Below are 13,417 nucleotides of genomic sequence, written 5' to 3'. Positions count from 1 at the left end.
CATTAACTGCTCTTAGTACTGCTTTCAAGTTTTAAAGGAGAAGTCCGGTCAAAATCAGAAATCAAACTGCTGAAAGTACTTTAAATATAAAACTACTACATACTGTGCAATAAATTATACGCTTTTTTAAATAAGAATAATTTTCATTTAATCATGTTTATGTGGAGGAATCCATCTTGGTCAAGAATAGTACTGTCACCTCCCATTTTGTGATGTCACTCGGCGGACCCGCAGTTAAGCAAGTTTCAACGCTCTGTTTGTCACGGCGCACTATTTTCCAACATGGTGACGACTGGTGCTCTGTACGAAGCAGAGAGTGATGAAGTACTTAGTGACAGTGATGGGAGCTCCGTGGAGCCATCATCATCTGATAGCGATATGGATTTTTTAGAAGAGTTTCTTGACAGAAACCGGACTTTTGACGGAATCCAGCGTACCTATTTCCAGTGCAAACTCAGTCGGGTCCTACAGTATATATATATATATATATATATATATATATATATATATATATATATATATATATATATATATATATATATATATATATATATATATACGCGTGTGTGTGTGTGTGCGCGCTGAAGTGACTTGAGTTATATTTGCCCCCTAGTAAATAGGGCAGGTGGTCATTATTGTATAAATATTAAAATATAAGAGCGTTCCAGCACATGCTGGGGCGAAGGGATACCACATCACATGTGGTATCCCTCCGCCCCTCTGGTCGGTGCCATCCCCGCAAATTCTAAATTAAAAATTCTAAATTAAAAGATAACTTACCAAAAATTCTCGCTCTCATGTCATGTTCAAAACATTCTTCTTCAAAATGGTCGCTGCATATGACGTGTTTTCTCTCTGGCCAGAAGTTAGATGGCAAATCCGTTCTCTTCAAGTTGGCAATCCAGCAACGAGCCCGGTGGCTCATGAATCAGAAAGTTGAAATAAGTTATGTTTTTTTCTACTTTTACCAGTCGTGTTAGAACATCCGATGGCCATGCACGTGGGCATTGTTGCTGTAACAATAGCTCTTGCGAATGTCAGCGGTGAAGTCCTCTGGAAATCCGAAAAAATTATTGATGATTGCAGCTGTGTAGAACGGCTCTTATTAACTTTGCATGGAAAGAGCGGAGAAATGCTGTCGCCACTTCCGCTTTTCCATGTCGCAGGATGTGATGTCAGACGGCCCTTACTGCCCAAATATGGGCAGTAATGTCTGCCCCCATACACAGTGATCCAGACGACAATTTATGTTTTTATTTTCTTATTGATTAAAGATAAGTTCATTGAATAACCACAAACGTATTAGTTTTAGTTATAGCTAATGATCCCCTGATTTTTCCTTGTTGACCGGACTTCTCCTTTAAGTTTTAATTCTACCAAAATGTGTTTTACAATTATGCTATTCTTCATTTGTTTTTTGTTCATTTTTGTCTTTAAAATACCAGAATTTGCACATAACACTTATATTTTTGTCTGCCAGATGACATCATTTTTAAATATTAAATCAGCTGCTATGATTAGTTTCTCAGCACTGGACCCCACTGAGAACAGGAAGTTGAGACATGATTGTATCCGTCTACCCTGCTGGTTACACGCTGACTACAGCAAATTACCCCAGATGACCCCACATGACCCCACATTCCTGCTGAAGCGGTCCAGCCGGCTCCCTGAGACACAGACCTCAGAGTTCTGGATGCTTTGTCGTCTTCCTCTGGGGGCTTCAAAGAAAAGCTGCTCCTTGGCTCCGGTGTTGACCTGCAGCAGTTTGCCTGCAACATGTGGACAAAGGTTGCTGTGAAACATCAGCAACTTTAAGCCAAACCGTGGGAGCAGGTCACAGCTGCACAGCTGGTTCTTGATTGGTTGGATTTTATTGTTTTTACAGAAACTGACCGGTAGTTCAGAAACACAACCCTGCAGGTGATTCTGAGTCAAAACGAATCAGTTCAAACTTAAATAAGATCTGCTTGGTGCATCTGACAGGAGACGCAGCCTAAGGCCTAAAGGTTCTCACTGGTTCCTGCAGTGGTTCTGGATCTGAGCAACGTTCCTCCTTCAGCAGAGCGCTGCCTTACCTCGGGTGTCCCAGTCGATGTGTGTGATGTAGCTGGAGGCTCCTTTGCAGATCCCCACTCTCTTGGTGCTCAACACGTTGTAGATGTCCACAAAGCTGTCATGTGACGCCACGGCCAGGTATTTACCAGGATCTGAGAGCGGAAACAGGAAGATTAGTGGACACCAGTAACAAGATGGCGTCCAGAGGTCCAAACAATCATCTGATGTCTGATCAATCCTCTGCTTATGGAAATGTTTCAAACTGCAGCTCGTTAAATTGTCTTTAGTTTTCCTTTTAATGTGACAAAACAAAAAATCGTATAAATTTTTTTTTTCTTGTATTGGTGTAAATAAGCACTGTGTGGACCTGGTACCAAACACGCGGTCACTGCAGTTTGGACTGGTTATGTTCTGTGGATATTTCTGGTCTTCTTTTTGAAAACATAAGTTTGTATTCAATAGTTTTAACAAATCTAGCTTTGATGCCCAATCTGTCTGGAGGATTTGATTGAATTTGACTTTGTAAAGAGCCTTGAGGTGACGCGTGTTCTGAATCGGCGCTATAGAAACAAAGATTAATTTAATGCCAAAACCCCTCAAAAATATTTCCATATGGAAGAAATGTAAAGAAAAGGATAGTTTTTAAGAAAGTTTACAGATTATTCTGGAAAATCCTCCAATAAGCAGATGGCTTAACTAACAGTGAGGCAATCAGGATTGGGTAGAAAGTAGCATCAACCAAGAGCATTGTGTTTTTCCTCATAGGAACATAGAACAGACGGGCAGACTTTTCTCAGCAGAACAATTTCAGGGAGTAACTGGTCTAGGCGCATATATATATATATATATATATATATATATATATATATATATATATATATATATATATATATATATATATATATATATATATATATATATATATATATATCTATCTATATATCTATTTAAGAATATATATATATCTATATATCTATATATATATCTATATATATATATATATATATATATATATATATATAATAGGGCTGGGCAACGATTAAAATTTTAAATCGTGATTAATCGCATAATTTGCCCGATTAATCATGATTAATCGCATTGTATGCGCAAACTCCAAGAATGAATTCGAAAGTAGTGTAAAGAGCACTTTTATTTTAATGTTCTGCTGCCATATGAACAAAAGTGTTGTAACATTTGTAGCACTTATTTTATTTTATACTGGATATTTTCAACCCATCTATTGAATTTAGTGCACTAGTTGATCTTTTCTTCATAAGAGAACAGCAAGCACTGCAGCCAAAATATGGCCTTTTTTGACCTGCTGTATATTAGCCAGTCCCTAAGCTTGATGAATCATGAAACTGTTGACCTTTTGGGTTTTGTGGTTTTTATTTTATTATTACAATTAAATCATAATAATAATAATAATAACAATAATGTTATGTCCAGTGTTTTTTCGCTAATCCACCTCTTATATATTTCAATCCTTATGTAATTTTGTCTGTATTGTGTGCACCTGCCTGTTGCTTTAATCCTATAAATTTCCCCGTCGTGGGATAAAAAAAGGATTAGCTAATGTTATCTTATTTTAAATAACACTTTTTATATATGTACTGGGTTCTTTCAAGGTCTTAATTACATTTTCTGTGTGGGCTCCAGTAACATATGATAGATAATATCTACTTTGAAAGTTAACATGAACTGCTGCTGAAGATGACCACTCTGTTCTACCTGGATGTTCCATGGAGGACTGAACGCCTCAGTCAGAGACGTCTGTGGGTCTGTCGGGGCAATGAGAGAAGTTTCGTCTCCTCTCTCCGTTTCTGGGGCTCGACGTTTTCATGTTTTTTCACGTGCTTAGATAAATTTGTTGTGTTTCCACTGAAATGAACCGGCTTTTTACAAAACATACAGCTTGATTTCATTTACGGTATTAAAATAAACCCAAACGGTGCTACTTCCCCTGTTCATGTTTTTTCGCTGCTGCGGTCTCTCTCAGCTGTTTGTGTGTTAAGTTTGTGTGAGAGCTGAGTGGGCGGGCCAGGCTGAGCCTGCGTGCTGATTGGCTGGCGCCACTGAGCCATGTACGAGAGGGGAGGGGGAGCGGGGGAGTGCTGCCGTGACACAGGGCGCTGCAGTCAGCGCGCGTGCTGACTGACACTGACTTAAAGCATGTGAGCAACATGCGTTAATGCGCAATAAAATAAATATCGCCGTTAATAGTCTAATGAATTAACGCGAAATTAACACGTTAACTTGCCCAGCCCTAATATATAAACCACTAAGAATGTAAATAAGACATCATATGCCCATTCCTATTTCCTTTTTTGTATTTTTTTGGTATTCTTTTTGATCCATTGTATATATGAAGATTCACTGTAAATAACTGAATGCACCTTCCCTACTCTGCATCTTCTTGTATGAGCCGATGTGACGAGTGAATTTCTCCATTGTGAGATCACTAAAGACTATCTTATCTTATCTTATCTTAACTGAAGCCGAACAGCAGAGATCTTCAATCTGACCTTCTGATAACTAGATAATCGCTGAAAGTCCTCCTGAAGCTTTGAGAGGAGGAACAGGAACGTCACAAAGTGGGAACGGAACGCCACAAAGTGGGAACGTCAGAAAGTGGTAACGTCACAAAGAGGGAACATCACAAAGAGGGAACGTCACAAAGTAGGAACGTAACAAAGTGGGAACGGCTGTTTGGAAAATCTGTCACAGCTTGACACTCAGGGATGGAAGGATGTGAACAAATGCAATAAAACTGATGGGATTATTTAGGAGGTATGACTGCTGACAGCTGTTTGATATTAACTCACAGCTCCAACACCTTTACTGATGGTGGAGCTGCTGAAAGCTGTGACTGGCTAAAGCACTGTGGACATCAGAGATGTGACATACACAGATATGGACAAAAGGGACTGATAAAGGAAAGTCTCTGGGCAATACTACACATTGATAAACTTTGGCAGATAATGACCCAGTACTGACCAGTTTCTACTGATATAACCTCTATTCTGGGCTCTCCTCCTCATGCCTTGTTCCAGTGTCAAACCTGTTTAGAGCCTCAGTGCTGATTAAAACCATTTCTCTGGGTTCTTTAGATTAAAAGTGTCTAGTTTCTGTTTTCAGAACCATTTCCTTCTACAGAAGTTATTTAGGAGCGCTGGACTCGTACCTGGGCTGAAGCGGATGTCAGAAATAGCGTCTCTGCGATGGTGGAAGCTCAGCAGATCCTCCAGCGTGTCAGCGTTGACCACCAGGACGCCGCCGTCGCTCAGTCCCACCGCCAGCGCTTTGCCATCAGGGGAGAAGGAACAGCAGCGGCCGCCTGGAAGACGTCAGAGAGCAGGTTGGACCAGGTTCTAGGTTCTGATCCAGACACACTGGTTCATCAGCTTCCTAACTATAAATGATCTGGATGTGGCTCAGTGAGGTTCTGACTCGGCTGAGTCCACTAAAACGAGCTAAAGCCAACAGAAGCAACACTGGAGCTGAAGGACGGGAAGAATCTGTGGACCAGAGGAGAACCTTTCTGTGTTTAACATGATGTAATAAAAGTAGAAAGGGGCGTGGTTACTGTTCGGACCTCTCTTCAGCTTGCGGACGGCCACCATGCGGTGATTGGCTGACGTCTCCCACAGGCGAAGGGTTTTATCATCGCTGACGGTGACGCAGACAGGAAGGAGGGGGTGAGCAGCCAGACCCCAGACCTCTCCCTCCATGTGGCCCTGAACACCAGAAAGCATTCATCTGAAGCACGGTTCACCAACAAAACTCTAATTAATCACCTAATTTATCACAGCAACAACATTCATGATGGGGAGGCAGATCATCCACTATTACCATCTAACATAGAAAGTACTCCTGGGTCAATGTGAGCTTCTGTGCTTTCTGTGTCTCTGCTCTGTCTTCTCTAACATAGAAAGTACTCCTGGGTCAATGTGAGCTTCTGTGCTTTCTGTGTCTCTGCTCTGTCTTGTCTAACATAGAAAGTACTCCTGGGTCAATGTGAGCTTCTGTGCTTTCTGTGTCTCTGCTCTGTCTTCTCTAACATAGAAAGTACTCCTGGGTCAATGTGAGCTTCTGAGCTTTCTGTGTCTCTACTCTGTCTTCTCTAACATAGAAAGTACTCCTGGGTCAATGTGAGCTTCTGTGCTTTCTGTGTCTCTGCTCTGTCTTCTCTAACATAGAAAGTACTCCTGGGTCAATGTGAGCTTCTGAGCTTTCTGTGTCTCTACTCTGTCTTCTCTAACATAGAAAGTACTCCTGGGTCAATGTGAGCTTCTGTGCTTCCTGTGTCTCTGCTCTGTCTTCTCTAAGCCCCAGTGGGTGGAGGCAGATGAGCGTTCACACTGAGCCTGGTTCTGGTTCTGCTGGAGGTTCTCCTCCCTGTTAAAGGGGAGTTTTCCTCTCTACTGTCGCTTCATGCATGCTCAGTATGAGGGATTGCTGCAAAGCCATCAACAATGCAGACGACTGTCCACTGTGGCTCTGGACTTTGATGCAATCAACTGGTTTCCTTATATAGGAAATTTTTGACCAATCTGTATAATCGGATTTATTTTGACTTTGTAAAGTGGCTTGAGATGACATGTTTCATGAATTGGTGCTATATAAATAAAATTGAATTGAATTCATGGCATTAGAGGGGAGGAGCAGACAGACTCAGTCACTTCCTGTCACGGTGGACCCAGTTTCCTGGTTCCTCACATAGTTTGGGTTTCACTGTAACATTAAAGGCTAAAGGACACATGAAGTCTCACAGCAGGAACCTCAAACATTTAATTATTAATGTCCTTCTAGTTTCCAAACCTGTCATTTACTTCCTCCTGTAAAGGGACCATCTTTTCTGACTTGAACATTTAAATCTATCAGAAGCTGAAGAATCTGCACGTTTTAGCTTCTCAGGTCTTGTTTTGTGTTTTATGTGAACTCTGAGCTATAATGATAACGACAATAAAGACTTGATTCTTGATTTTAGCTCCAGCAGCGGTAAAAGCCGTGTTGGTCCTCAGGAATACGGACCAGTTTCAGTATCAGGTGAGTTTATTTCCCTGCAGACACGCTGATTTTCATCTAGATGTTCATCAGACAGATTTCTAACATCCAGTGACGGTTTAAATCCTTCCTGGGTCGCAGCGGCCCAGTGTCCATCTCCAGAGGTCATGGTGAAATATTCCTATGGAGTTGTGTATTCCTAAAAACAATTCATTCATTCCCCAGTACTCCCACCTGCACCAGCAGAGAGTCAAACATCATGAGCCCCCCCCCAGTACTCCCACCTGCACCAGCAGGGTCATGGGCCCGGTCTTGTCGATCTCCAGAACCTCTCCGTTTTTGGTGCCCACCAGGATGTGACCGTGACCCAGACTGATGGCTCTGATGGACGGGTTGTCCTCCAGCAGAAGGCCTGTCCACACAGACACACAGACAGACAGGCAGACAGACACACAGACAGGCAGACACACAGACAGACAGACAGGCAGACAGACAGACAGACAGGCAGACAGACAGACAGACAGACAGACAGACAGACAGACAGACAGACACACACACACACAGACAGACACACAGGCAGACACACAGACAGACAGACAGGCAGACAGACAGACAGACAGACACACACACACACACACAGACAGACACACAGGCAGACAGACAGACACACAGGCAGACAGACAGGCAGACAGACACACAGACAGACAGATGCTGTTAGGAGACCAAACGCTGGTTTCTGGATGTTTGAGAGGAGGCTGGAGAACCAGGGAACGGTTCTACAGCCTCCTTCACTGGACCAGAACATTTTATCATCCTGGAAACATCGTTTTATTTTCAGCAGCCATTATCAGCAGATCTAACTGTTGTGGATCTATATTCAGAAACCCAGGCAGGTTGTGCTCACACAGAGAGACATGTCCCCATCTGTCCACATGGGGGCAGTGTCTTCCTGCTGCCAGAGAAATCCTCCACTAACCAAACTAAAGATTTTCTGTGCAGTAAAAAGTAAAAATTATGACCCAAAGATCTTTAGTAGAAAGCAGAATGAAGTAAAACATGAAGCAAACATTTAAGTTAAATACGGATTTTCTATTTAATCCTACTTCTCACTTCAGGACTTTAGAAACACACTTTTCACTAAAATCACAAAATTCTGCTTTTCTGCAGCTCAGATTGAAATCAGTGATGTAAAAAAAATCTATTTTTATTTGTATGGATGATAAATGTTAAGATTTAACAACAAGATTCATCAGAGCTGCTCAGTTCCATCCATCCATCCATCCATCCACTCATCCATCCACTCATCCATCCACTCATCCATCCATCCATCATCCATCCTCTCATCCATCCACTCATCCATCCACTCATCCATCCATCTCTCCATCCATCCTCTCATCCATCCATCCATCCATCCATCCTCTCATCCATCCATCCGTCCTCTCATCCATCCGTCCATCACCTTTGGACCCTGGGGACAGGGCTGTCCTCTTGATGGCGTAGGTCTTCAGGCAGCGCTCAAACATGTCGTCCCACAGCTCCACCACTCCGTCTTTCCCACCCGTCACAAAACCCTGAAATCAGAGTTCAGACTGAGACCAGCAGACTTTATCTGCAGACGTGTGGACAGCAGCACTGCAGGCGGATAAGTCAGGATTTTATAAACGCTACTCTCCCTGTGAGACGCTCACATCCATTTGATTTTAGTGGTTTAAGAAAATCTCCAAATGCATGAAGAACCTGAGTCTGTAGGAGCTTCACTGAACAGATTTATAGATAAACTCAGTTGAACTGATTTCTTAGAAAAACTGTAAATTAACTGTTAAAACAGTGATGATTCAGTGTTAAATGATTGAAGCCATGAGTGCTCAGCTCCTGCAGGGCTCATGGAGGCGTGACCAGCCTGGTTCTCCTCACCTTGTCCAGGGAGAACATGGAGAACACCGGCCCGTCGTGAGCCTTCACCGTCTTCAGCAGCACCGGCTCCTTCCAGATGTAGACGTCTCCGGTGGCGGCTCCAGAGAACACCAGCGCCTCACTGCGGCCGTAACACACCGACATCATGGTCTCCGGACGGCCGACGCTCCTGAACGCACCACGCCTGAAGGTCAGACCGCCCCCTGGAGGACAGAAGAGCAAGAGCACCTTATAGTCCTCATAAAGACCGTGAACGCTGAGCAGGCCTCACTAACAGCCCAGAGCGGCTCGTCCAGCTTTAATCAGAGCAGCTGAGCCTTCATTCAGCAGCTGACCGTCTGCAGAGGCTGTGTCTGCCTCCCCCCCCCCCCCCCCCCCCCCCCGCCGTGCATCACATCAATGTTAGACAGAGAGAGAGAGAGAGCAGGTTCTACCTGCAGCAGAACACGTTCAGACTGACCAAGGAGGTTTTATTCACTGACAGGCTGCAGAAATCAGGTAAAAGAGTCCATGGATCAGAAACACTGTGGAGATTTATGCTCTAAAATTAAAATCTGATGATTTAAAGACGTCAGATCATCTGATTCTGCTTGGAAAGCCTGAACTGATCCAGAGACCTTCTGCTGCTTGGAGGATCCTCTCTCTGACAAGAACGTTTACAGTTTTAGTTTAATTCATTATTCAAGGTTAATAAAGGATCATATTTGGCAGTTGGTTCTAGTAATTTAAATTTCAGAAAGGTTAAAAGCTTTATAACAGAACAACAATGATGAACATTTAGAAAACGATCTGGGATGTGTTTAAAGCTCCAGTTCAGGTTTTAATTCAAGACAAACAGCAGAGACAGATTTATAAAACCAGAACTGAAACTAGGAAACCTCCACAGAGACACAGTTTATATATAAATACAGTTAATTATGAATATATTGAGTGGTACCGGTGGACCGTTACCTGCATGTTGCCAGAACCTGATGTGTTTGATTCCCACGGTCACCAGCCTGTCCATCACCATGGGGTTAGTCCTCACCACAAAGATCTTCTCCTTGTGTCCCCTGAAAGAGGACAGGACGCGTCAGGACGTCTCACTCGTCTTTTTATTTCTTTAAATCAGAGGTTCTGTTATTGTTCTGAGGCAGAACAGAACCAGGCGGGTTGGGTCAGACTGCAGAGCCGATAAAGCTGCTCTTTGATTCCAGAGACACAAACAGGAAGAACAGCAGATAAACGTCTGATCAGAAGCTAAATGCTGCCTAAAATAAACGAGCCTGGCTCTAACAATAAAAGTCCACATTTATAAATAGTCCTTTCAGCGGAACGTTTCCAAAAATAAACGTGTTTAAAGAACAAAAAGTCTCTTTATGCTGTAAATATTTCTGCCTCCCGTTTATTTTAGAGGTATTTCTAACATCAGCAGGACGATTTTAAGCCTTTATGAACAGACAGTTAAAGGTTCTCTGACAGCAGCAGAACCAAAGGCCCATGATTAACCGTTAACGGGTTCTCTGACAGCAGCAGAACCAAAGGCCCATGATTAACCGTTAACGGGTTCTCTGACAGCAGCAGAACCAAAGGCCCATGTTTAACCGTTAACGGGTTCTATGACAGCAGCAGAACCAAAGGCCCATGATTAACCGTTAACGGGTTCTCTGACAGCAGCAGAACCAAAGGCCCATGTTTAACCGTTAACGGGTTCTCTGACAGCAGCAGCAGAACCACAGGCCCATGTTTAACCGTTAATGGGTTCTCTGACAGCAGCAGAACCAAAGGCCCATGTTTAACCGTTAACGGGTTCTCTGACAGCAGCAGCACCAAAGGCCCATGATTAACCGTTAACGGGTTCTCTGACAGCAGCAGAACCAGAGGCCCATGATTAACCGTTAACGGGTTCTCTGACAGCAGCAGCAGAACCACAGGCCCATGTTTAACCGTTAATGGGTTCTCTGACAGCAGCAGAACCAAAGGCCCATGATTAACCGTTAACGGGTTCTCTGACAGCAGCAGAACCAAAGGCCCATGATTAACCGTTAACGGGTTCTCTGACAGCAGCAGCAGAACCAAAGGCCCATGATTAACCGTTAACGGGTTCTCTGACAGCAGCAGAACCAAAGGCCCATGTTTAACCGTTAACGGGTTCTATGACAGCAGCAGAACCAAAGGCCCATGATTAACCGTTAACGGGTTCTCTGACAGCAGCAGAACCAAAGGCCCATGTTTAACCGTTAACGGGTTCTCTGACAGCAGCAGCAGAACCAAAGGCCCATGATTAACCGTTAACGGGTTCTCTGACAGCAGCAGCAGAACCAAAGGCCCATGATTAACCGTTAACGGGTTCTCTGACAGCAGCAGAACCAAAGGCCCATGTTTAACCGTTAACGGGTTCTATGACAGCAGCAGAACCAAAGGCCCATGTTTAACCGTTAACGGGTTCTCTGACAGCAGCAGCAGAACCAAAGGCCCATGATTAACCGTTAACGGGTTCTCTGACAGCAGCAGAACCAAAGGCCCATGTTTAACCGTTAACGGGTTCTCTGACAGCAGCAGCAGAACCACAGGCCCATGATTAACCGTTAACGGGTTCTCTGACAGCAGCAGAACCAAAGGCCCATGTTTAACCGTTAACGGGTTCTCTGACAGCAGCAGCAGAACCACAGGCCCATGATTAACCGTTAACGGGTTCTCTGACAGCAGCAGCAGAACCACAGGCCCATGATTAACCGTTAACGGGTTCTCTGACAGCAGCAGAACCACAGGCCCATGATTAACCGTTAACGGGTTCTCTGACAGCAGCAGAACCAAAGACTCATGTTTAACCGTTAACGGGTTCTCTGACAGCAGCAGAACCAAAGGCCCATGTTTAACCGTTAACGGGTTCTATGACAGCAGCAGAACCAAAGGCCCATGTTTAACCGTTAACGGGTTCTCTGACAGCAGCAGCAGAACCAAAGGCCCATGATTAACCGTTAACGGGTTCTCTGACAGCAGCAGAACCAAAGGCCCATGTTTAACCGTTAACGGGTTCTATGACAGCAGCAGCAGAACCAAAGGCCCATGTTTAACCGTTAACGGGTTCTCTGACAGCAGCAGAACCAAAGGCCCATGTTTAACCGTTAACGGGTTCTCTGACAGCAGCAGCAGAACCACAGGCCCATGATTAACCGTTAACGGGTTCTCTGACAGCAGCAGAACCAAAGGCTCATGATTAACCGTTAACGGGTTCTCTGACAGCAGCAGTCGGGTTCTCAGTACCGGGTCGTGGCCAGTTTCTCTCCTCGCTTCCAGTCCCAGACCACCATGGAGTGTCCGTCGTCCACGCCGACCGAAACCAGAGTCTTCCCATCAGCTGAGAGGACAGAGAGGACAGCGGGTCAGCAGGCGGCCTGCGGTTCCAGTCTGGAGAACTTTACAGTGAGAACATGAACGTAACCGAGTGACACTGCTTCACATCAGGTCGATCAGAGTTTATTGAGCCGTTTAGGACGACTGGATCAGAACCGGACATGGGTCACAGCAGAGGAAGAGACGTCTGGCTGTGACAGCAGGACCGCAGCTCATAACGCTGCAGGAGAACGTTTATCTTAGAACCAGAGTTCTGATCAGTTCTCAGGTTAAAGGAGGAGAACCTGAAAAACTCACCTGAGAAGTCCAGCGCACACACCCCCCTCTGGTGGTGACCCCTGAGCAGGGACAGACACTTCAGAGTCTGGATGTCCCACACGTGGACGGCCGGGTCTCTGCCCACCTGCAAACGGAACCAGAACCGTGGTGGAACCAGACCTCCAGATGAAACTCTGAGCTCATGCTGCGAGCTGACGGGACGCGCCGCCATCTTCTCCAGAAAGACTTTATAAAATGCCAGACCTGAAGCACGGATGGTTTTATCTGACGTGGACAGTTTCAGAGAAATATCACCTAAACTATGAAATAACCCTGATTAGAACCGAGAACGCTGCTGGAACGCTCAGAGCGGCCGGCGGCGCGTCTCTGTCTGTGTGGACCACCTGTCCTGTGGCGGCGTAGTCCTTCAGCGGATGGACGCTCAGGCTCAGGATGTCGTCGTCGTGGCCCAGGTAGAACCGCTGGCTGTGCAGCTGCCGGTTGTAGACCACGGCCACCGCTGCTACGTGGAACACCACCTCCCCGCTCTGGGCGTAGAACAGGTTGTTCCTGCAGTCGTAGCCTCGGTAGCTGCAGACACACGACACACATGAGTCCGTGTAGAGACGCTGGTCCACAGAACCAGGTGTGGAGAACCCAACCCAGCAGATCAGAACCATGTGTGGAGAACCAAAGCCAGCAGATCAGCACCGTGTGTGGAGAACCCAACCCAGCAGATCAGAACCGTGTGTGGAGAACCCAACCCAGCAGATCAGAACCACGTGTGTGGAGAACCCAAACCCAGCAGATCAGAACCAGGTGTGGAGAACCCAACCCAGCAGATCAG

The 13,417-nt window shown here is 45.0% G+C and overlaps 1 protein-coding gene across 6 annotated transcripts in view; it reads right to left on the bottom strand.

Moving 5' to 3' along the window:
• LOC118557111 (echinoderm microtubule-associated protein-like 6) overlaps window positions 1–13,417 on the bottom strand; it is a 60,701-nt gene that overhangs the window by 17,547 nt on the left and 29,737 nt on the right. For all 6 annotated transcript variants that reach the window (XM_036126300.1, XM_036126303.1, XM_036126301.1 and 3 more), the window contains exons 16-26: window positions 12,975–13,161; window positions 12,610–12,715; window positions 12,223–12,316; window positions 9,928–10,028; window positions 8,977–9,179; window positions 8,522–8,633; window positions 7,347–7,474; window positions 5,651–5,792; window positions 5,240–5,392; window positions 2,076–2,207; window positions 1,681–1,769 (exon numbers count right to left, since the gene is read on the bottom strand). In XM_036126300.1, coding sequence (XP_035982193.1) covers window positions 1,681–1,769; window positions 2,076–2,207; window positions 5,240–5,392; window positions 5,651–5,792; window positions 7,347–7,474; window positions 8,522–8,633; window positions 8,977–9,179; window positions 9,928–10,028; window positions 12,223–12,316; window positions 12,610–12,715; window positions 12,975–13,161 — 1,447 coding nt within the window. The remainder of the gene's footprint in view (window positions 1–1,680; window positions 1,770–2,075; window positions 2,208–5,239; window positions 5,393–5,650; window positions 5,793–7,346; window positions 7,475–8,521; window positions 8,634–8,976; window positions 9,180–9,927; window positions 10,029–12,222; window positions 12,317–12,609; window positions 12,716–12,974; window positions 13,162–13,417) is intronic.

The sequence above is a fragment of the Fundulus heteroclitus genome, chromosome 22 (assembly GCF_011125445.2).
Source record: "Fundulus heteroclitus isolate FHET01 chromosome 22, MU-UCD_Fhet_4.1, whole genome shotgun sequence".
Taxonomy (NCBI): Eukaryota; Metazoa; Chordata; class Actinopteri; order Cyprinodontiformes; family Fundulidae; genus Fundulus; species Fundulus heteroclitus.
Note: the sequence above shows the minus strand (reverse complement) of the source record. Positions and strands in the feature narration are given on the sequence as shown.